Source organism: Carassius gibelio, chromosome A22 (assembly GCF_023724105.1).
Source record: "Carassius gibelio isolate Cgi1373 ecotype wild population from Czech Republic chromosome A22, carGib1.2-hapl.c, whole genome shotgun sequence".
NCBI lineage: Eukaryota > Metazoa > Chordata > Actinopteri > Cypriniformes > Cyprinidae > Carassius > Carassius gibelio.
The window spans coordinates 15,731,022-15,755,971 of NC_068392.1; the positions used below are offsets into that span (position 1 = coordinate 15,731,022).

The following is a 24,950-nucleotide window of genomic DNA, read 5'->3' on the forward strand; positions in this document are numbered from 1 at the left end:
AAGATAACGTGTATTTAAGATAAACAGAAGGTTGCACCATATTGCATTAAAACATTTAAATTGTCTTGAAAAGAACATGGAGCATGCAATTTTATACAAAGTTTTATAATATTTTATTTACTTTTTTTATCTTGGACAGACTAGATTTATGTTGCATTGAGCAAATCGATTTTATTATGGTCCTGGACTACCATATAAATGCACTGATAAATGATCATGATAATCATTCAAAACCATCATATTGAGCCACATTATTTTCATTATTTTTCCTTGTTTATTCCAGAGGAGGTCATAATAATCTCACTAATTCTACTGATATAAACCTCACATGTATCCTCTTTGGATGCCCGAATGAGGACAAGAAAACATGGATGGCGAGACTGCTTGGTCATCTCATTTAATTAGCTTCTCGTTCTGCTTGATGTCACCCCACGAGCTTTAGACCGCAGGGCAGATTTAATCACGGAGACCTACTCACCCTAGAAAACCAACAGACAATGACTCGACATCAGACCAAGACGTGGTGGACGAAGGACCAGGCTGGATATTTTCATCGCGTTTATATGCAAATGAAGGAAATGAACAGATGTCCGACTGTACAGAGCGCATTGAACTAAAAGCCTGAATTAGACGTCTGCGTGTCGTCTTGGAGTGTTTGTAGCACCGTTCTCAGAGAATAGCTTATTATGACTGAGCACATAAAAATTGCACAGCTTTCTGGATGCACTCAGTGATTGGACGACTTCAGTTATAGAAGATGTTGAAACGTCAGATGCCTTGACTTACAAATATTTTACAAATATTATGATTTATTAAATCATAAATATACAATCGAGGACATTTTGACACATGACTTTTTGCACAATTTTACAATATGATGTGCTCTATGGTGTTGTAAAATTGACTCACTCTCGGGCCGTTCAAGATGTAGATGAGTTTGTTTCTACATAAAAGATTTGGAGAAATTTAGCATTACATCACTTGAATGGGTGCCGTCAGAATGAGAGTCCAAACAGCTGATAAAATCATCACAGTAATCCACATCACTCCAGTCCCTCAATCAATGTCTTGTGAAGCGAAAAGCTGTGCGTTTGTAAGAACAAAAATTATTATTAAGACGTTCTTAACTTTAAGCCATCACTTTTGGACAAAATATGATTCCATAATTCATAATAACACTTCCTGCATTAAAAAAAGTCCATTACCTACTGTCCTCGATTATTAAAATGCACTGAAATATTTGTTTACATCTGTTTTGTTTTTGTTTTTATTGTGTGCATATTTTTCTCCTGTTTCAGAAAAAAACGACTTTGTCTCTGGAGATAGCTTTTTACATATTACGGACTCATATTTTAGCAAGAAGCAGCAGTTTGATGTTAAGTAAAATATCTTAATGATAAATGTGTTTCTTACAAACAGACAGCTTTTCACTTCACAAGACATTAATTGATGGACTGGAGTGGTGCGGTTTACTTGTGGATTATTATGGTGTTTTTAGCAGCTGTTTGGACTCTCATTCTGACGGCACCCATTCACTGCAGAGCATCCATTGCATAAATGCATTAATTTTCTCCAAATCTGTTCTGATGAAACTTTGATATTGCCCATCCCACTTTTGAATGGAACACAGATTCTAATCAATAGAAAATTATCACTGAGCATATTAATATAATCTATAGATGCATGACTTCACAGATGCAACAAATGACTGTGTAACTCCAATTATAGAAGACATTAAACTTCAGATGGTCGTTTTTACTTTGACTTTGAAGTTCTTGCTATTTCTTTTTCAAGCATCCAGAGCCATAGATGCCCATCAGTCTCAATCTAGTTCAATTCTTGCCCCACTTCTGCCACCATGATTGTGCCTCTGGCAGTTAATCACATCCACCAAAGCTTTAAATCCGACAAGATGACCTCGTGAATTCCATGCATTTGCTCTCATACATCAATAACATAGTTTATGATGCCAGGACAGCCTTGAAGACCAGATGTTTGGGCACGGTAAAAAACGTCCCTAATGGATACGGACAAGTAAAGTGGTTTAGTTTTTCAGCATCTGATCTGTCCTGTTGAAATATCACATGGCACTATATAGGTCATTCCCTGCCGTGCTGAGAACCCGAGAGAGGAGGTGGAAGGCTGTAATGATGGAAAAACATATTTGTGAGTGTGAACTATCAGCCACGGCAGGACTTCAATCAAGAATTGACGTCCACTCTCAGAGCCTGCGTCAGTAATACATAGAAACTTCAGGAAATAAACAGAGTTTGATATTTTGCCATATAACGCCTATATATATTTTTTTTTCAGGTTATGTATATGCAAATGTTACAATATACTTTAGTCACAATAGCAGGAAATTAATAAACCGTTATAATAAAGTTGCAGTTATGAGAAATAATGTCGCAATTATGAAACAGTTGCAATTACAAGAAATAAAGTCTCACTTATGCGAAATGAAGTCACAGTTAAATGGTTTTTGCAATAACAAGAAATAATGTTGCAATTATGAATAGTCGAAATCTTGAAAAAAGCAGCCACCGTTACAAGATACTGTCTTCGCAATTACAATACATTGATTTACAGTTGTTATAATTATTTAAACATTATTTCTCTTAATTAAGACTTTATTTTACATAATTGCGACTTTATAAGAAATGTCACAGACCACACTATAACTTCCTCTTCATATTTTGTCCTGTTCAATTATTATTATTTTGTTTTTTTACCATATTTTGGCAAACTTTCTTTCTTTAATCTAAAAAAATATTTATTATGTTTAATTAGAATGTCTAAAGTTCAAATAGTAGAACATGTGCTGTACATATTTTTAAATAATAGATTATACAAAGGTTTTTTTTATTTAATTTTTATTAATGCATTTTTTTGCAATAGAGAATTAAACTACACACAATGTAATAACAAATTAGCCCAAACCATTGCTAATAGCCTTAGTGTCAGTCACCTGCTGGTTTAATTCGTGTTTTAGATAAATGGTGTGATGTTAAAAAGGCAGTATTGTAATCTCCTTACTCGGATTAAGTTCCAGTCACATCAGACTGTGTGGGAGACTTTACCGTCATCATTCCTGGTGTTCTCAATTCCCACATCAAGAGACAGAGTTGTGTTTCTTTGAGACATAGCAGACGAGCTTAGCATAAGCCACAAGGAAGAAGGGTTTAGCGCTCAAACATTAGAAGATGCCTCGTTGGTGCTCAGACGAACAGATAGTAGTAGTATTTAACCTGGATAGTGAAAATCTGACCGAAAGTGTCATTTCTTAATGTCTCATCACAATCTGTGTGGCAAAAATATACAAACATAATGCTAATAGAATGCTAATATGTGCAGGAATTTAAAGGTTTGTTTAGAAATCTACCAACAATGTAAAAAGTAGTTAGCAGACTTCATTAAAACCTTAAAGTGTAACCACACACATAAATACACACATCTCTCCGAGTGTTTTAAAGCTTCTTATGGTTTTCCAGAGATGGAAGAGGGTAAAGCTAAGTAGTTAAATGTCATTTTTCTTAGTTAGGGCGTTTCACACTATTAATACCCTGCTGGAAAATCCATCTCAAGTTGAAACATGGCCACTGGTTTGTTGATGGTCTAAACTGGTAAACCACTTGGACCATCAACCAGCTACCAGTTAGATATGAAGGCGTGACAAAATGGTGGCTGGTCAGCAAGCTAATGGCCAACTTGAACCAGTTAGAAACTAGCTACCATGTCTAAAAACACATTTACCAGCTTGAGATGGGTTTTCCAGAAGGGTAAAGAATCAAATTTGTCTTTTAAGCATGTTAGGTTCAGTGATAAGTTCAGATATGGAAATTGTTATCTGTAGAGGCTTTGTGTTTTATGTATTTTTTATGTATACAGTTTTAAGTCTTTTATAGAAATCCATTTTCTGCTTCGTGGTAAAAAATGTGAAATGTTTAAAATAAGAATAGTGACAATTATGTATGACATCTAAAATCACAATTGATAGATATAAAATCGCAAGTACAACAAGATGGTTGCAATTTTGAGAAATAATGTCACAATTATGATATAGTCGTAATTGAAAAATAAAGTTGCAATTAATGAGAAATAGCATGCAACTGTCAGAAATAATGTCACAGTAGTCGCATTAAGATAGTCGCACTGATGTAAAATAATGTCATGTTTTCAACGGCAATCATGTTGCAGTTATGAGATATAGTTGCAATTATGAAACAATTTTGAGAGTGACAATAATGAGAGCTACAAGATACTTACAATAGCTACAATTACAATAAATGTATACACAGTTATAATAAAGTCGCAATTACGAGAAATAATGTTGCAATAATGATATATAGTCATAGTAAGAAATAATGTTGCAGTTATTATATAGTCGCAGTTTGAGAAATACTCTTACACCCATTGCAATTATGAGAATAAAACCACAATTAAACGATACCGTAGTCACAATTACTAGAAAAAAATTCACAGTTTTAAGTCGCATTTCAGATAAATATAGTAGAAGAATTGCAAGAAAAAAGTCTCAATTATGATAAATAATCTTGCAATAATGAATCACAATTAAGAGAAATAGTCTCAATTGTGAAAAAGAAATTACAATGAATTAATTACATTTTATAAAAAAAAGTTACAATTAAGAGAAATAAAGTTATAAATTATGAGAAATAAAGATGCAATTATGAGAAATTAAGTCTCAAGATAGTCACAGTTACAAATTTGTTAGCCTCAGACACCACGGACTGTTGGCTAAACGTCTGATGCATATGGGACACAAAAGTGGAAACACTTCAGGAATGTCGAAGTCATCATTGGAATGGTTGACTTCTACAGAATTTCCGGGAGACGTGTGTTTCGAGTTCTTTAACGTTCTGTCCTGATACAAAAATGCCTTGACACCAAACCCCCACACGAAAGAAGAAAGCCATATTATTTACAACTGTGAGATGAGCGCTTACCAGGATCAACAAAACATTGGAGTTTCATAAGTATGTGAAGTATTTAAAGTTCACGGCATAGAATCTTTCAAATACGTCCAAGATGTTTACACATTGGTCTGTTACTGAGGTGACATTTCCACGCCACGGAATGTGACGCGGAACAAAATGAACTGCTATTGGTTGTTTGACATGTCTCATTGATAGGCCTTAACCAATGAATGCTGCCATGGATTCCAGACCATCAGCCGTCAGTGTGAAGGTCTGGCCTATGCCGATTGCCAATTACAATAGATGAAGTTACAATTTATGGGATATAAAATTTTAGTTAATAGAAATCAATTGCATTTGTGATACAAAGTTATGAGTAAGCTTCGCGTCAAAAGTGTTTTCAAATCTTACGAGAGACGAAAGAGCGAGTCCACAATACCAGTATGACATAATTATATAATTGTACACATAATATTGAATCGAGTTTGAATATTCTATTTTTTTTTTAAGCTAACAGAACATAAGCTTGTTTCCGAACATAAGCTTGTTTCTGACTTGTTTGATGGGTGCTTGTTTAATTTATTCAATTTATTTTTCTTTTAAATTCAGACCTACAGCATTATGAGTGCTTGGAGATACAGCAGAACAAATGAGAACAAACACATACACGCCACTGAGGCTCTCAATTATACGGCCTGCCCCTAGCAGCAGGACTTCATTAGCCTGTTTGTTGATGAGCCTCCCCATTGTTTTGCATGCACAATCATTTTCCACAGACCAGTATTAGAGATGGATATTATCACTCAGATGCGACTTCAACAGACCCTCAAGACTCCAAATGATGGATTTTTAGTGTTTAAATTTGGATTTATGAAAACAATAAAGAGAAAACACTACTTAGAGTATGTGTGTGCATGTATGTTATACATAAAAATGTGTATATATATATATATATATATATATATATATATATATTGTTGTGTATTTTGAGAATCATGTGATTAATACCTCAATTTAGTAATTAATTTTGTGTGTTTAGTGAAAGTTCAGAAAAGTGACCACCCACACTGCTGGGACCCCTGTGTGAACTACTGCCCTTCTCAACATCCTGGTACCTGTAAGACATCAACATGGACCTCTGCTTCCAGTAACCCATCCAACTCTCAGGATTACTGCAAATGTAATTGCATCATATCATTTTTACACAATTACCATCCCTTATGAAGGTGATTTGACTGGATTCCCATAAAGCAATTAAACTACTGCAAAACACACTTACCATTGTTTGGCAAAATTCGGCAGTCATGTCTGGTCATTTAAATAAATCATGACTTCACATCAAGGCAAAACAAAAGTTCCCCATGCTGATTTTGCTTGTGTTTAAGTTGGTCACACAAAATTTCATGGACAATATCCAGTCATTATATAGGAGTCTGCACATTTTTTGTTTTGCAAATATCACTTTTGTTTCTAGTTGATCATGCAAATTTGCACAAACTTTTAAAGATGATGTCATGCCATTTAATTAGTAGTCAACACAGTTTGGAAGTGTCTCATGAGGGCAAAAAAGTTTCCCTTGCAGATTTCACTCGTGTTCAAGTTGATCATAAATTTACTTAAAAGTAAGGGGGAAAAACAATTACAGTAAAAAAAAAACACAATTATGAGATTCAAAGAACTAATTATGAAATCTAAAGTCCAACTTAGTCCACACAATTGAGAGTTTTGTATAAGGTTGGAAAAGTTCCCCTCTCAGATTTCTCACATTTTCAGGATGTTCAAGTGAATTTGCCACATTGGCCAATAGAGAGCTGGTTGGTTTGAATCTGACTTCTTTGTGACCTGTGCTTCACATCGACAATAATATTGAGTTTTATTATTTACTTATTGCTCTGAAATTGCAATGGAACATGGCTAATATGATCCCACTTTTATGCTATACTTCTTTATCATTTTTTAAAACATTTTTAGTCTGGGTTTCCTGCACCGAAATGCTGTTTTACTAAAAAACTACCAATTTCTTTAGACAATCTACCTCTGTAGTAGAAGTCATCCATCTTCATTTACATGCAAAATAGAATTACCTTAATATGGAAAATTGTTCTTAACCCAGACATCCACCTCCCAGCGGTTACCTCAAAATCAAATATAGCGTACCTTAAATAACAAATGCTTAATGTGTAGATTTGCAAAGACTAGCAAGGGACCAATAAAATATGGATCATTAAGCTGCAGTGAGCCACTCAAGTCTCTTGGACCATTGCCATCTCTTTGATTTACTGTTTTTAAAATGCAGTTTCACTGCCTGACTTTCTTTCTCTTTTCCTCTCTCCTCTCTCTAGCGGTAGTCTGCGCTAACTTCTCTCCTGGGTCCACTACCACATCAGGCGTGACCAGCCAGGGTTCCAGCACGCTTCCCCGGGCCGCTCCTCCCATGAGCCCACGGAACTCTTTGCTAAAGAGACGACAGAGGAAAAAAGAGCTCAAGAGCTCCTGTAGGTGACTGGATTGGTTTTCTTGTGATTTTTCCTGTTTGATGCGGCCTAAAACAGTGTCTTAATGCACTTCATGACACGACATTCCTCTCAAGTGACTTATTTGTTATTAAAATTGGGACTTTTAAGAACATACAGATATTGAGTAAATCATTTATTTTTAATTAGGCTGAACTATTTTTATATGTTGCTAAGCTAACAACTAAGCACTCTAAGCACTGTTACACAAACACAAACAAACATATCGGGTAAATTGTCTATTTTTATTGAATTTCGATATTTTTATCTATCAATTAAATGTCAGAGTTATTTACAGAGTTAGCAAGTTGCTAAGCTAACAACACTGTCTAAGGACTATTAGGCAATAGTACAAACAAATATCAATTTTTTTAATCTATTGGTTAATCTTTTAGTAGTTGGATGTTAGCATGTTGCTAAGTTAACAACACTGTACTCTTTAGAACTATTACAAAAACACAGTGAACAATCTGTGTTCATTAAGTCTACTTTTTATTACATTTATTTTACTACAAAAAAAAAAAAAAAAATCCAGTGGAGATGTGAGCATGTTGCATGTAAGCTATCGACACATAGCACTGTTGTACAATATAAATCACATGCAAACGTGCAAAATCTATTCTTTTTTACAATTAATTGCTGAATAATTTTACTTTTATCTCACTTCATTCCTACATCTTGGATATATTTTTATAGGTTATAGCATAGAGTTTTACTTTTATGGGCCGTTCGCACAGAATTTATTTGACCGTTGCCCTCATATCTGCTGTATTTTGTAGCATCTGACATGATGTGTGTTCTAAACACATGCTAAAAGTTAAAATAAGTTTACCTTTTCAAAAAGTGCATTTCTAGACCTTGCTCTTTTTTTTTTATTCCATTGGCCTTTGTCTCACGCTTTTAAACAGCCCCTGAATGGATGAAAACAAATTGTGCACTATTTCTGTGGTGACATTTCTCTCTGTTTAGCTGTGTCTTTAGCCTCAAGTTCTGTGGGTCCTGGTGGTCAGATAGTCCACACCGAGTCCAGTGAGGTCACTCTGAGAGGAGATCCTCTAAACGGGTTTGGGGTTCAGCTCCAAGGTGGAATATTTGCGACAGAGACCCTCTCTGCACCCCCCCTTATCCGCTTTATAGAGCCAGACAGCTCGGCTGAAAGGTATGTCCCAAACTTTAAATCAAACATGTACACTAAACACAGCCATCCATGCTTACTCAAGCACATATAAACACAATATTATGTGCCACAACAAACTAAGAATCGGTTGAAAATGCAAGCTGATCTTATAAAGATACCATACACCGACTCAGAGAGAGGTCCTTTAAAAAGGATCAAGCTGGATGTGATACCTCCTCTGAATCTGCGTCAACACTCAGTAGGAAAGTCACATTGGCGAAGTTTAACAAAGTTGGAATGTGTCTTTGTTACACTCTGTGCACTTATAAGGAAGGGAGATATTTAGGAAGAGTGTTCGTGAGATGGATTACCTGAGGGAAGAAACTGTACCTGTGTCTGTCCGTTCTGGTGCTCAGAGCTCTGTAGCGTCGACCGGACGTCAACTGTACAAAGAGGGAGTGTGCTGGATGTGAGGGGTCCAGAGGGATTTTACTAGCCCCTTTGCTCATTCTGGATGAGTACAGTTCTTGAATAGAAGGGAGGGTTGAACTGATGATTCGCTCAGCAGTCCGGACTACCCTCTGTAGTCTTCTGAGGTCCGATTTAGAAGCTGAGCTGAACCAGACAGTTACTGAAGTGCAGAGGATGGATTCGATGATGGTGGAGTAGAACTGTTTCAGCAGCTCCTGTGGCAGGTTTAACTTCCTCAGCTGGCGAAGGAAGTACAACCTCTGCTGGACCTTTTTCACAATGGAGTCAATGTGAATGTCCCACTTCAGATCAAGAGAGATAGTGCCCAGGAAGCAGTCACAGTGCTGTTCATGATGGTGAGTGGGGGGAGTGCAGGGGGGTTTCTCCTGAAGTCCACGATCATCTCCACTCTTTTGAGCGTGTTAAGCTCCAGGTTGTTGAGAGTGCACCAGACAGCCAGCTCTTTTACCTCCTGTCTGTAAGCAGACTCGTCACCGTCCTGAATGAGGCTGCTGAGTGTGGTGTTGTCTGAAAACTTCAGGAGCTTGACAGAGGGGTCCTTAGACGTGCAATCATTAGTGTACAGTGAGAAGAGCAGTGGGGAGAGAACGCAGCCCTGAGGAGCTCCATTGCTGATTGTACGGGTGCTGGATGTGACTTTTTCCAGCCTCAGTATCTGCCTGTCTGCCTGTCTGTCAAGAAGTTGTTGATCCACTGACAAATGGAGGTGGGCACGGAGACCTGAGTCACTTTGGGTAGGAGGAGTTTTGGGATGATGGTGTTAAAGCAGAGCTGAAATCCACAAACAGGATCCCTACAATAAGTACCTGGTCTGGTTGCATGTTGCAGAACATAATGCAGGCTCATGTTGAATGCATCATCCACAGACCTGTTTGCTCTGTAGGCAAACTGAAGAGGATCCAGCAAGGGTCCAGTGATGTCCTTCAGGTGGGCCAGCACCAGTTTTTCAAATGACTTCATGACTACAGACGTTAAAACCACCGGCCTGTAGTCATTTAGTCCTGTAATTTTGGGTTTCTTTGGGATGGGGATGATGGTGGAGCGTTTGAAGCATGAAGGGACTTCGCACAGCTCCAGTGATATGTTGAAGATCTGTGTGAAGATGGGGGCCATCTGGACAGCACAGGATTTCAGACAGGCTGGAGTAACACCATCTGGGCCTGGTGCTTTTTACATTTTCTGCTTTCGGAAGACCTGGCGTACCTTGTCTTCGCTGATCTGAATTGCAAGTATGGGGGAGAGAGGGGTTGCAGGAGGTGTGAATGGTTGTTTGTTTCAAAAACACTCCAATCAGTGAGGCCAAAACAAGATTGTAAATCCTACTCTGTTTCATTAGTCCATCTTTTTACAGTTCTTAATACAGGTGTAGCTGATTTCAGTTTTTGCCTGTAGGTCGGTATAAGATGAACCAAGCAGTGATCAGAGTATCCCAAAACTGCCCATGGACAAGACATGACAGGAGAATCTCTTTAACGTTTCAAACCACTCTTGGATTTGCCAAGATACCAAAGATTTCAATCAGAAGTTGAAAATCTCTTTAATGAACTCTGAGACCAAATGATTTGCTCTACACTATCCGCGATTTTATATCTCAGTTGGGACTCTTTATTTGACCAAAGGACTCTTAGGCCCCGTCCACACGGAGACGCGTTTCTGTGAATACGCACAAATTTTTTATCGGATAGGCGTTTCGTCCACACGGATCTGGCGTTTTCATCAGGTGAAACCGCTATTTTTTGAAACCGGGTCCCAAAGTGGATAAATTTGAAAACGCCGTCTTTGCGTTTTGGTCTGGACGGCTGATCCGTATATTTTCTGAAACGATGACGTCATCAGCCCACGTCTCCCCCTTAGTCAGACACCTCTACGTCACGTGTGGATGCGGATATTTCTTGAGACGAGGAAAAAAAAGATCAGATTGGGGTAAGCTCCGTCTCCGTGTGGACGGGGCCTTAGAAGAAACATCTGAGTTTACTGTAATATTTTACTAACTATAGCTTTAAACTCTTATCTCAAAAATTGTTTTGTTTGTGTCTTTTTTTATTTGTCCCAGGGAATTTCAGAAGAGATATCTGAATTAAGTTGTCACACCAGTTTTTGACTGAAATTTACTAACATCACAACCAGGTTTTGCTAACATTTGGCCAAGCTGAGATACAAAAGTGTTAAAAAATAAACTATTTGTCGAAATATGTTAATTAGCTCTAAACTCTTACTGTATGTCAACAATTATCTCATGGGTCTCTTTGTATTTGTCCAAAGAAATTGTAGGAACCTGTGGAACTAAATTGCTAAAGGTGCTATTTCAGCTTTTTTGCTAACATTTGGCTAGCATTTTGTTTACTATAGGTCTTCTTGCTGTATGCCAACTGTCTCACGTGTCTCTTTTTATTTGAGATTCTTTTTTTATTTTATCTTAAATGTCTGAGACTAAGTTGATGCAATCACACACTCAGACATGAAGACATGTCAACAAACCCAACAAAAACAAATGCCTCAATGGAGCCAAGCTTGAGATTTTACTGTATTTGCCGTTACTGGATGAGGCCCTAAATAAGCTAAATAAGGAAGGGAACATGGAATTACAATTTCTAGAGCTTTTAAATCCTTCTGTCTTATTTTGATTGGCAGGTGTGGGTTTCTCCAGGTTGGAGACAGAGTCTTATCCATCAACGGAATTCCTACAGAAGATGGAACGCTGGAAGAGGCCAATCAGCTGCTCCGAGATGCTGCTCTGGCCAATAAGGTCACGCTAGAGGTTGAGTTTGATGTGGCAGGTTCGTGAGGTTTCCAATGTATCAAAACATTAATTTCTACCTTTTTTTCACAAAGATCTCTTAAGACATGAATTTCTTGCTTTGTTTTCAGTTTTTATTTCTATTTAATTAAAAATCACACTTGTATTTGTACTTCATCATAATGCTGCTTTTGTTATATGGCCAGAATCTGTTGTGCCTAGCAGTGGAACATTTCATGTGAAGTTGCAGAAGAAAAGAGGAGTGGAATTGGGAATCACAATCAGTGGTATGACCTCACTACTAAGTCTGACGTCAAGGGTCTGGTAATCTTCTTCACTTAGCTTGGTCAACATTGCAATGTGTCTGGCATCATAACTTTTGGCTTTTAATCTTTTCTCTGTTACCTGCAAATGACTTGAAACATAAAAATGTATTATATGGTTAAACTTAAGGTTATCCAGACTTGCCACCTTCGCCTATGCAATTTTTCCTGATTATTTGGATAGAAATGATCTGGTTCACTAATGAAGTCACTAATTGTAAATATAGCCACACGACACAATTAGTTATAAGGTAATTGATAATGATAATTCTGTAATTATTGATGGGTTTGACGTCCCCTTTTGTTCTGACCATTGCCCTGGAGTTACGGGGGGAAAGAAGGTGGTGTTTGCCTATATATTAACCACAAATGGTGAAGTTCTGTTACTGTGAGAGAGAGAGAGAGAGAGAGAGAGAGAGAGTGTGTGTACTAAAGACATTAAACTACTCCCTGTATCACTCCAACCACAGTACCTTCCTCTTGAATTTACACAACTGTTCTTTCTCGGGTTATATATTTATCCCAGGGCAAATGCAGCAGAGACCCTTGGGAGTGTTGTGCACAAACTGCAGTTGAATCAATTAAAGGTGTATATAAGTCTAAAATGAGCTGTGGTGGTGACTGTAATATATATATATTTTTTTATAAATCCGCTGTAATTGAGGTTTTTAAGGGTTGTAATATGTAAAAAAAAAAAAAAAAAAAAATTGGGCCAGACTACATCGGAGAGCAATTAATTAAGGGTTGCACTGAGAAACTGGTACCAGTGTTTTGTTATATTTTTTTTAGAGATCTTTTGCTCTCCAGAGAGCCTTTAAATTGTGGAAATTTGCCAAAAACTGCAAATGCTGTAACGCTAAATGATTTTAAGGCAATAGCACTAACATCTCTTATAATGAAATGTTTTGAGAAAATTGTAAAAGAAGAGTTGTTGGCTAAAACTAAAAATCTTTTAGACCCCTTCAGTTCGCCTATAAAACAAAGCGAGGTGTTGAAGATGCAACAGCAACTCTATTAAATCTGGTATTAAAGTGCTCATTTTAGGGGTTATGAAAGATTCATATCAAAAAACACTTTCATTGTCTTATAATATGCAGTTTTTACCTTACTTGCTCAACCACTCACAATTTTCATTTCATCTCGCTTGTGATGCGCGGTAAAGCAGTGTTTGTGAGTGCAGTGCTGCTTTGTTTACAGCGTTACTGGGGAAACAGCTATTTTCCCGCTCCAAAAGCGCCACCTGGTGTCAAAGAATGACTTTGCAGTTTCATTCAGACCAACGGGAAAATACCAACAAGTGGGCAGGCAGTATGCTAGTATTTCATGTTGGCTTCAACATATAACGGCTTGGGATTCGTTTTAAAAATGACTCGTTTATATGATTCAGAGTCGACTGTTTTTTTTTTTTTTTTTTTTTTTTGAGGGAAAATAAAATTTCATTCACTTAGAGCCGTGTTACACACTACGTGAAAGGTAATTTTTTTTAAATCCATAATAGGGACACTTTAAATCTTTACAACCTCATATCTTAGCAGATAAGATAATTAGTAATTTTGGTCTTGATTTTAATTTAGTGTGTTGGGTTTTAGAATATTTAACTAGTCAAGAGTAGTTTCTCAGCCCCCTTGACAACATCAGGAACTCCTCAAGGCTGTGTTTTGTCTCCTTTATTATATATTTTATATACAAATGATTGTAAGCCCAACAATAGGCTCTTTTAAAGTTTTCTAATGATACACTTATCATGAGTCTTTTGGAAAATAATGAAACGTTTCATGGTCCAGTGGATGATGACTTTGTGAATTGGTCTGTTGATGCTTGTTTGCAACTGAATGTATCTTAGACAAAAGATATGACTATGGACTTTAGAAAAGAAACACATTCTCCCCAGGCTGCCTTCATTAGAGGTGAGAAGATGCAATGTTGATAATATATCACTATTGATAATATATTGTGTGTTGATGTGAACACAGAGGTATTATGCAAAAGGGGACAGCAACTATATTAAGAAAATGAAGATCATTCAATATAGATAGGACATTGATAGAATTGCTCTATTAGTCTTACATTGAGCTGCTGCTGTCCTTTTCTAGTAGCTGCTGGTTTGGAAATCTCAGTGTGAAAAATAAAAATGCATTTAATAGAATAGTTACTCTTAGTGGGAAGATCATAGGTAGAGATTATAGAAGTTTATCATTTTTGTTTTACACGAGTCGGGCTCGATCTGTGCTCTTAGACTTGGAGTTCTCTATGTTTAGGCTACCAAAAATGAAAAGTAACCATTATAAACATTAGTTTGTCCCCAGTGCAATAGGTTGTTAAATGGTTCGAAAAATAGAATTAAATAACATTTAAAATAAAATAAAAATTGTAAATTTTTATGTATTTATGTTTATATGAATGCATTGTATGCGTCTGGTGTATTTCTGTTTGGCAATGGATCTTAGTAAAGCTTGACCTTGACCTAATTTGTGCAAATAAATATACAAATTAATATTGTATCATTGTAGTAATTACAAAAATATATTTAAAATAGTGTACAATATTAAAATCGTCACTTTGATCCTAATTTGTTATGATAATATGTATATGTATACACATTTCCAATTAAACGTTTGGGAAAATAATTGTTTTAATGTTTTTTAATGTCTCTTCTGCTCGCCAGTAAAAACAATAATATTGTGAATGTTTAAAATAACTTTTTCTTGTTTTAATATATTTTAAAGTCAGTGTCATGTGATCCTTCAAAAAAATTATGACTTAATAAATAAAATAAAACAAATTAAAATCTAGTAACTTTATAAAATATTATTTACAATATAGAACATTTTATTTTATTTTACTCTATTAGTGTAATTATTATTATTATTATTATTATTATTATTATTATTATTATTATTATTATTATTATTATTATTATTGTAGCAAGGATGTTCAAAAGACTTTGAAATTCTTTGGTTTTAATAACAAATGTTACTATGACTGTCAACGAATGACTATATGAACAAAATAGATACAAAACATTTATAAAAAAACATATTTTAATATGCAAAAACTGCTATTTGTAAATTAGTAAGATAAAGTAATAGCAGTAATATAAGCAGAGTGTTACAGTATTGGTGTCTTGAGTCATTTAAGGGTAAATTAAAATCATTTTACTTTGGGTTGCTAATTTGCATTTATTTTTTGTTCAGATAACACTCTAAAAGTCGTATCATGTATTGGAAAGACTGCCAGATTTTTGCTTTTTGCTTTAATGCGCTGTTTTCATCCCCGGAAACATTTTAAGTCATTCCCTCTGAATCTTTTTTTGGGGGGAGATTGAGATCCCTCTCTCCCTGGCCTATTTTTCCATTCTCTGTTTTGCTTTTCAAACTTGCCAAGATGCAGTTAAACTTTATAAACCCCTGAACGCACGGGAAATAAACCCACACAAATATTTTGACATCCACTTCAGTCGTCATGCGCTGTCATTAAACACGTCTGCTCATCAGTTTTCCTCACAGAGTATGTTCGTGTCCAGACCACCCGATCCGGGGCGTCCCGTCTCATCCTTGTCATATTAGCCCTGATCAACAGAGTCTTCTTTCTGAGGAAGTGTTTATGTGGCTCTCCGTGGTCTTGTTTACTAGAGCTCTTGAGTCTGTCTGGCTTCTTTCCATCTGACGTTCGTCTGAAGTAAGGACCATGAGCCGCTAAACTTGTATTGTTGCACGCGGGTTGATCTGAATCACAGGCTTTGCATTTGCACCACATGCACAAATAACTCTATCCATCAGTGAAAAGAGTCTGACCACTTCTGTCAGATTCACAGTGCAGCTCTGTTCTTATCCTTCAGACGACTGAGACATCTTAAAATATGGTGAAATGTGTTTGTGTGTGTGTGTGTGTGTGTGTGTGTGTGTGTGTGTGTGTGTGTCAATTAGGCAGATCTATAATGAACATAACATACCTGTTTGGCAAAGTTGAAATTGCAAGAAAATAATCTGATAAACAACAAGTTGCAAGGAATCTTTCCGGCCCTTTAAATATGTGATATATTTTATCCAGAGCGGTTCACAGTGCATTCAATCTCTTAGCATGTGTGTTTCCAGAAAATATTATATAGCATTCATATTTTATATTACAGTTTATTATACTGTTTAAATGTTATTTCCACTTGTTATTTTATATTAATGATTTATTATGTACTAATATAAAATTTGTGAGGATTAATTTAGTGGACATTTAATTTGTCATCATTAAAATAAATATATTTTTTTAATCAAAAGACACATCTATGCATTCAAAGGACTAAACAAAGTATATATATATATATGTATATGTATTTATTTATTTTTTGGTTCACCCGTGAACCAAAACCAAACCAAAAAAAAAAAAAAAAACATTTTTAAAATATGTACAGTCAGTGAATGCTGGGATTTTTTATACATTATTGAATTCTGCTTTTAAAATGATTTTATTCCATCTGTGCAAAATATTCTCTCTGAACCTCTGGCTCATGTTTATGCTGGATCCAGTTAAGAGTCTGCATTGAAAACGTGCCTTGAAACTGTGTTTGTGGGGGTGTGTTTTAATGTGTGTGTGTGTGTGAGAGAGAGAGAAAGAGAGAGATATTGAAACACTGCACTGTTAATGTGATTTCTCATCTTTCTACAGCCAGTAAGAAACCAGGAGAGCCTCTAATCATATCTGACATTAAAAAAGGCAGCATGGCACACAGGTACGAACAAAGACTTAACAATACTGGCACAGACACTCAGGAACTGAAATTTTCAGGAGCCTTCCAAAATATGCTGTATTTGAATTTTTTGCCTCTCAGAAATAAAAATATTTTAATTAAACTTTATTTATTTTTATTATTTTTTTTTTCACTCTAAAAATAAAAATCATTATATTTATTTTATATAATTATTTTTGCCCCTTAGAAACATTTATTTATTTATTTATTAGATATTATTGCTCATAGAAATCTAAATTTTATTATTAAAAATATATCAAATATTTTTATATTGTTTTTGTCTCTCATCTTGTTTGTTGAAAAAGCTCTTTGGAATGTTGTTGCAATAAAAAAAAAAAAAAATCCAGTCTCAGTTGTTGACTTTTAAATCAGATTTAAACCGATTGGTTTAGTGTTTGTTTGTGAGACTGAAGCACGTTTGATGGGTTCTTCCTGCAGGACAGGAACCCTGGAGCCCGGAGACCAGCTGCTGGCCATAGATAACATCCGTCTGGAGAACTGCTCCATGGAGGACGCCGTCCAGATCCTGCAGCAGAGCGAGGACCTGGTCAAACTCAAAATCCGCAAGGACGAGGACAACTCAGGTGTGTGCACTTTCAGTCTGTTCAGAATGAGACACTCACTCTGCTGAAACCTGTCCAGAACGTGAAGCTTGTATTTCATGTTTAAAAAGAAAGAAACTCAGGATCCTTCATTTTGCATTGTGACATTATTTTCCTTTCATTATCTGCGATGTTTCCGAGTCTTGAGTTTCTTTCGAATTCTCAATAGTCTCTTAATGATTTCCATTAGAGATGCATGTTGTTATAGTTCATTGTTTTCTTTCCAATTAATCTCAGCATAAATTAAAAGGAGTACAACACATATGATCATGAAATACAGAGTTTAGTATTTAAATAATATAGTGCATTATTATATAGTCCTCATTACGTAGATTGCATAAAAATGTTCATGGCCCTATAAATAGGCTTTCTTTATGCAAAATACTATATTTTATGAAGTTAGAAATATATTTTATAGCAATGTTTGTTTTTATTTCATTTGTATATGTAAACCTTTTTAGTTTAAATTGTAATATTTATCATGACGATAAATATAAAATGCAATAAAATAAAATACATATAAAGGAAATGTATTTTTTTTTTCCACGATTAAATTTTTTGTAAAATGTATAAATATAAAATGCAATAAAATAATACGTATAAAGGAAATGTAAATGCATTTTTATTTTATTTTATTTTAGTCTGTTATACATAAATGATGAAATATGAATTATGACCCAGTAATATTATTCCGAAATGAGTAGATCCAAAATAAAATATCCAACACTGTTTTAATATTGTTTGAAAATCATACTGAAAGCGTGTCAGTGTGTAATTCAACATCGGATCGCCAGGTGGCAGTATATTACAGCAAAACACGAATTAGTTCACAGCGGATGTAAATCCTGCCAATCAAACATTGACCAAACCCACTTATTTATTCATTAATTAATTTTTTTAATATTATTATTACTGTTTTCCACACTTAGAACAACAGTAAAGTCCTCAAGACTATACAAATGACACAAACGGGGATTATGTAGTAACTTTTTGTTGACATGACTGACGCCTCAGCTTCAAGGCATTTAGCATGTTGCTAGAAAAGAGCGTTTTCTTTTATGAGCTGAAACACAGTCTGTGGTCAAAGCTGCAGATGTCTGTCTGTTTCCAGCTCTAAGAGCGATTCAAAAGAGAAAAAGGAAACACCGAAGCTACATTGTTGAGTTATTCATTGAATATTCATAATGTGTTCAACTGAATACATTTCTGAAGCATTTTACAAAATGATAGAGGAGAGTGGAAACGGCTCTTTTGACCGTGTGATGTTTGTGGTGCAGACGAGCAGGAGTCGTCCGGCTCCATCATCTACACGGTGGAGCTGAAGCGCTACGGCGGCCCGCTGGGCATCACCATCTCCGGCACCGAGGAGCCCTTCGACCCCATCATCATCTCAGGCCTGACCAAGAGGGGTCTCGCCGAGAGGTGAGCCACAGGGGTCTCTCCGCGCCTCTGCCGTTGGTTTCTGAAGTCTGTTTTGAGAGCGTTGAAGAAGCGCTGTTGTCTGTTCTCACAGGACCGGGGCCATTCACGTCGGCGACCGTATTCTGGCCATCAACAGCGTCAGTCTGAAGGGGAAGCCGCTCAGTGAAGCCATACACCTGCTGCAGATGGCAGGAGAAACGGTCACGATCAAGATCAAGAAACAGACTGACAGTGCGCCTCACACTACACACCACTGACTGCACTCAATCAGCCTTAAATAGAAAAATAGATGATATATTTCATAGGTTTAATCTGCCTTTTCATGTAATGTAATATAGTATAGTATACAGTAAAACATTTCTCCCCTCATTCCCCCTATTTCGGGGTCTTCTCGTCGTTTAACAAGACGCTCTGTTAGTAAAAACATTTCCCCCCAGATTCATTTTAATAAATATAATTAGAAAATGTTAACGTTTTGAACCGAACCATTCCATTTACTTCTTTATCATTGTTATTATTATCATCATTGTGAATGTTATTACCATATTATTATGGTTATAAAATGATTAATTGATTATTCATAATTAGCAGTAATAATAATAATTAAATTAATAAATGAATAAACGGTATTGCTTTTATGCAAACCATGCTCTCTCTCTCTCTCTCTCTCTCTCTCTCTCTCTATATATATATATATATATATATATATATATATATATATATAGTTTGTTTAATATAATATAATATAATATAATATATGTTTCTCCCCCATTTTGGCATCTTCTGGCTCTTTGATAATTTGATAAGCTACTCCAATTAATTGTAATAAATATCATTAAATATAATTTATATACATTTTCTATGCATTGATATTTAATGATATTTATTACAGTTAATTGGGGCAAAATGCGTTCACTAATAAAGTAGTTTATCAGATAACTGAAGTGTTACACTAATCATAATAATCATAATAAGTGTGTTTTAGTTACACATAATTCATAAGAGTCGTTGACTTGTCACCTAAATCCTGATTTTTTTCTTATATTATCTGTATGTTTCAGCTTTATAAAAATGCAATCAAGGCGTTTTTTGTTTTACGTCTCATTTACTTACACGCGTTTAAACTTTATAAATCTGTTTACTCATAAAGCGGCTGTTATTCTGTTAACGTAATATCTGATCATCTGATAACTGTCATTGCTCCTTCAGCACCAGATGATAGACATAAAGAGAACGATCTGGAGAACGAGCTGAGTGATAACGAGGAGGAGTTGACCGACTCGCAGAAGACCAATAAACTGTCGGACATTTATTCCACCAATATCCCCAGCGTGGACTCGGCCATGGAGTCGTGGGACGGCTCGGGGGGCGACGGCGGATACGGCAGTCAAGGTGAGCGTTACTCCTCTCACCTCACATCTGTGTGTCTACTGACGGCCTCGGTGAAAACATGTGACCTGGTCCTCCTCCGAAGGTGCCTACACCCACCAGGCCGCTGGGGTCGCGTTACACCCTCACGAATGGAGGAACACCAAGCAGAGGAACAGCACGTCTCCTCCGACCCGCCGCAAAAACTACCCCTTCAGTGACGGGGGATTCAGTGAGGACGACTGGGATAAAGCTGCCGGGTAAGACAGGGACCCGGGAACAGGCTTCAAATAGGAAGAGAGTCAAATAGGACTAAGCAGTGAACTCGAAATTTTGGAAATTGTAGGTTGTTCTCTAATTTTGATCTCCACTGTATGTATACGTGTGTGTGTGTGTGAAAATATTTCTTTTATTTGAGTTTTTAATGTATCGTTTTGAATGTATACTTGATGGATCACCTCTAATGAGGGGAAGTTTTACGAACAGCAGTTCTTCAGTCTTCAGTTTCTCTCACAGGATGCTCCTCTCCACCCAGCCTTGCGGTCCCTCTGAACGTGCCAGGACTGCTGCCAGAGAGCTGGATGTGGGTGCCAGCTTCAGTGCCTCATGTCTCATTGCTCTAATGTGTGTGTCTGCCGCAGATACAGCAGCCAGACGCATGCTGACGGCCTCATGATGGAGCAGGAGGACAGTTTCTGGTGCCAGGCCCTGGAGGACCTGGAGACCTGCGGCCAGTCTGAGCTACTGCGCGAGATCGAGGTAAACACAAATTAATACGAGGAGTGATGGCGTTTCTCTGAAGAAAAAGTTGATAGCTTGCACTTGGGGTATAATGATTTCTATTTCAACTATGTATGAGTCACTTGATGCATTAAACACAATCACAAACTAATTACGTTTTATGTAAGTGATGTGTTTATGGACACTTTTCACATTTCAGGGGTTCTCAGAAGCGGAAGTCGTCAGTTTGGATTGGAAAGGGTACAAAATTTTTTAATTATTAAGTAATAATAATAATAAAAAGGACATTTAAAAAATATGAAGTTGAAATAAAATTATATATAAATATCAAATAAATTCATATTTTAAGTTGAAGTAGGCTACAAATATTCTTAAAAAAAATAAACAAAGCTCAATAGAAATATTTCAACTAAAACGAATGAAAATGTCAAAGCACATAACAAAATTGGTAAAACTTAAATTAAAATCGTAACGAAAAATTAAAACATTTTAATTAAGAAAACAGACATTAATCTTTTTTTTTATTCCTCCTCCAACGTACTTATATATATATATATATATATATATATAAAAATTATATTGTCATTTTAAATGAAGAGAATGAAGAGAAAGTGTATATAATTGTTATTGTTATAATACATATTTTGTATTTATTTAACTTGAAATCATCTATTTTTTCTCTTTTAATGTGTTTAATAAAATTGTAATAATTAAAAAGGCACATGCACGTGTTTCATAGCAAGACTTAGAAGCTGTTTGGAGTCTGTGTACAGTCGCAGTCAAATATGTCAGATTGTGGTGATCTGCCGGGTCCTCCACAGCCAAGCCTTTAAATCTTCAAGATGAGGAATCGTGCTGTGTTTGCACCATTACTTTATTTAAATCATTCCTGTAGTGAGTCGGGTGCTAAAACACCACACACGGTGCATGGAAATACACACCACCGTCAGCAGGCGCAGATCATACTTGTCAATTCCCTTTTTTAAAGTTGGAAATCCCAAATCGTCAATCACTACAATTGCTGCTACCGCAAAATCAGGCTCTGAATGGTGACTGAGGGCTCATTTCACGCCTGATGGTTCAAAACAATGAGCGCTGTTCTTACACAAGCAACCGAGGAGAGTTACGAAAGTACGGGGAAGTGTTTTTATCAGATGTTTTATGACACTGGCAAGCAAGGTCAGCCATGGATGACATATTTCTTCATCCGATACTTGACTTTCTGTCTTCTGTGGAACACAAAACGAGATGTTTTGTCCTGTGCTGCCACTGTTTCCAGTGTAATAGCAGTGAATGGGTTGCTGTCGACTCTCCTGAAGTCACACGGTAGCTTTATGCGTGGAACATACTGAAAATGAAATATAATTCGCATTCATGTTTATTCATATATCTGGTCATAAAAGGAATTTCTGTGTAAAAGAGCAGCCAGGACATTCTTCAAGATGTTTATTTTTGTGTTTTGCAGAATAATAGACTATAGGCTAATGAGCGCTCTGAAGTTATGTCATAACGGCATAATGGACTGCAGAATACCAAGTTATCTGCAATTTATTGTACGCTGACTATGTTTTAATAGTGATTTCATGAGCGTACATCCACTCCGACCCGTATGTGTCTTGGTTTGAGTTAAATACTATTGAATTAGAGTCACAGACTCACAATTAACACACATTTCAGTCGCAGCTCATTGGAAATCAATGGATCTGGAGCTCATTAAAAGCAAATGAGGATGGGCTTCAAATTGCTTAATGAAAGCACAATCACAGGCTTCCTATTGAACGCACTGGAGAATGTTGACATGTAAAAAAGCCAATAATTATTCATGTTTGTGGTTGTTTTCCACCTGTAGGCTTCTATAATGACTGGCAGTGCCCTGAGTTTGGGTGTAGAGGGTGGAAAGGCCCACGGTGAGACGGTCAACCAACCTCACCTCAGCCCTCTGAGAAAAGCCCCGCATCTCCTCAACGAGACCAAGAACAAGAGCACGCTCCGCATGTCCGAGAAGACCTGGGAGTCACGGAGGATCAAAGAAGAGATCCAGGACATCCTGTCGCCCACACCGTTAGAGCTGCACAAGGTGGGACGAAGTTAAACTGTGTGTGGATTCCCTGAGAAAATAAAACATGTTCCTCTTCCTTCTGAGGTTTCGGTCAGTTTGGTTGGTATTAGTTACTACTGGGGAGTGTAAGAACAGCATTCCTCTCAGAAACTGCCCATGGGAAAGGGCAGGGAGATACACCTTTAGCCCTCACTGATTAAAACTGCTGGTGCATTTTATGTAGTTTAGCATGAAATTTTGTTTTTCAAACTCAAAAAGAGTTTTTTTCCCTTAAGATAATTCAAGCAGTTCATCCAAAACCACATAAATTATAATACACACGTCCCATCAACATAACAGTGGTTTATTTGCAAGGAAAATTGACATGTCATGGGAGCTGCTTTGAAGATTTGTTTGCTTGTTGTTGTTGTTTTTTTACTTTGTTTTATTTAGCTTTTCTTTGTTTAAATGTGCTTGGAGTTGCTTTGAAGATATTGTTTTGTACTTTTGTTTGTAGTTTAGTTTGTTTTTGTTTTGCTTTGCCTTTTTATGTTTGTTTATTTTGTTTAGTAGATGTACATAACTGCATACAGCTTTGGAAAATCATCTTTAAAATGACATAAATTTACTTGAAAATATGTTGCATATGTAAAAAAATTGTTGCAGATATTAAGAATATATTGTTATACATATTTGTTTCTCAGAATTTTTTTACTAAACATTACAAAAAAAAAAAAAATAATTAAATTTAGATAGAAAAATAGACAGACAGACAGACAGACAGATAGATAGATAGATAGATATATAGATAGATAGATAGATAATTTTTATTTTATTTTATTTTATTTTATTTTACAGCCCAAGGACTTATTCTTGCGACCTGTTCCTTTAATATTTCAACATCATCTGCTGAACATGTTTAGAAGAAATTAGCTCATGGTTAAATTGTTAAAATAGGTTTGTGTTCAACAGGTGACTGTGATGAAAGACCCAGAAAGTGATGACTTTGGATTCAGCGTATCGGACGGTTTCCTGGAAAAGGGTGTTTATGTGAACATGATCAGACCTGAGGGTCCGGCGGACCGCGCTGGACTCAAACCCTACGACAGGATCCTTCAGGTGCCTCTTCTCAGATCACCACACGCTGGTTTCCCAGCGCACCCTCCCTTTCCCCAGCTATACGATCTGCCCAGCTCAGTTAAATATAAACTCACTCTGAGAGGGCCAGAGTGAGGTGTGAGAGCGTCTGTAGGCCTTTGACTCTGGGAGGACATGTCGAGTTAAAAAGTGATTTGACTGGATCTTCTGCATGGCTACACAGCACTTGTGGTCAAATCTTAGAGAGGTCCCTCTAGTACTAATCTAGCACACTTCACTGGCTGTGGAAATTATTAAATCTGTTTTAAAATTATACTTAACAGCTGTGATGTGTCAACCACCGATAACACACTGCAAGCAGAGTTTGTTTGAGGTTGAAAAAAGATGCTATGGTTTAGTTGTAGGTGCTTGCTTTATGGTGTGGTTTTCTGTGTTTTTTCAAATGTAATAATGGGTTGAAATTTTCAGAATAAACTTAACTTGGAGTTGCATTGATGTTAGTATGATGAAAAGTTATTTTAAAGACCCTAACGAGATACAATTCTGTAGAACATTTATACCATTATGTTAATTAAGTCTATAAAGTATATATATATATATAAGTTAGATATATATAGAAATATTAGAAATAATATATTAAATTAATATATTATAATATATTAGAAATATTTTGTCATAAAATCCTCATTTATTAATATTGTAAGTGTTTTTTATGCATTGAAATTTTGTTTTTCAAACTTACAAATGATTTTTACTTTAAGATAATGTACTTCATAAAGTTGTATTTATTAAAATAACAATAATAATAATAAGTTCTAACA

The 24,950-nt window shown here is 36.1% G+C and overlaps 1 protein-coding gene across 3 annotated transcripts in view; it reads left to right on the top strand.

Annotated features, from left to right (window-relative positions):
* The window catches only part of grip2b (glutamate receptor interacting protein 2b), a 105,127-nt gene that overhangs the window by 74,826 nt on the left and 5,351 nt on the right, over positions 1 to 24,950 (top strand). For all 3 annotated transcript variants that reach the window (XM_052538444.1, XM_052538445.1, XM_052538446.1), the window contains exons 10-23: positions 5,977 to 6,117; positions 7,280 to 7,432; positions 8,420 to 8,609; positions 11,691 to 11,836; positions 12,003 to 12,083; positions 16,779 to 16,842; positions 17,299 to 17,444; positions 18,740 to 18,884; positions 18,976 to 19,115; positions 20,094 to 20,276; positions 20,359 to 20,512; positions 20,894 to 21,011; positions 22,843 to 23,070; positions 24,004 to 24,150. In XM_052538444.1, the coding sequence (XP_052394404.1) occupies positions 5,977 to 6,117; positions 7,280 to 7,432; positions 8,420 to 8,609; positions 11,691 to 11,836; positions 12,003 to 12,083; positions 16,779 to 16,842; positions 17,299 to 17,444; positions 18,740 to 18,884; positions 18,976 to 19,115; positions 20,094 to 20,276; positions 20,359 to 20,512; positions 20,894 to 21,011; positions 22,843 to 23,070; positions 24,004 to 24,150 (2,036 nt within the window). The remainder of the gene's footprint in view (positions 1 to 5,976; positions 6,118 to 7,279; positions 7,433 to 8,419; positions 8,610 to 11,690; positions 11,837 to 12,002; positions 12,084 to 16,778; positions 16,843 to 17,298; positions 17,445 to 18,739; positions 18,885 to 18,975; positions 19,116 to 20,093; positions 20,277 to 20,358; positions 20,513 to 20,893; positions 21,012 to 22,842; positions 23,071 to 24,003; positions 24,151 to 24,950) is intronic.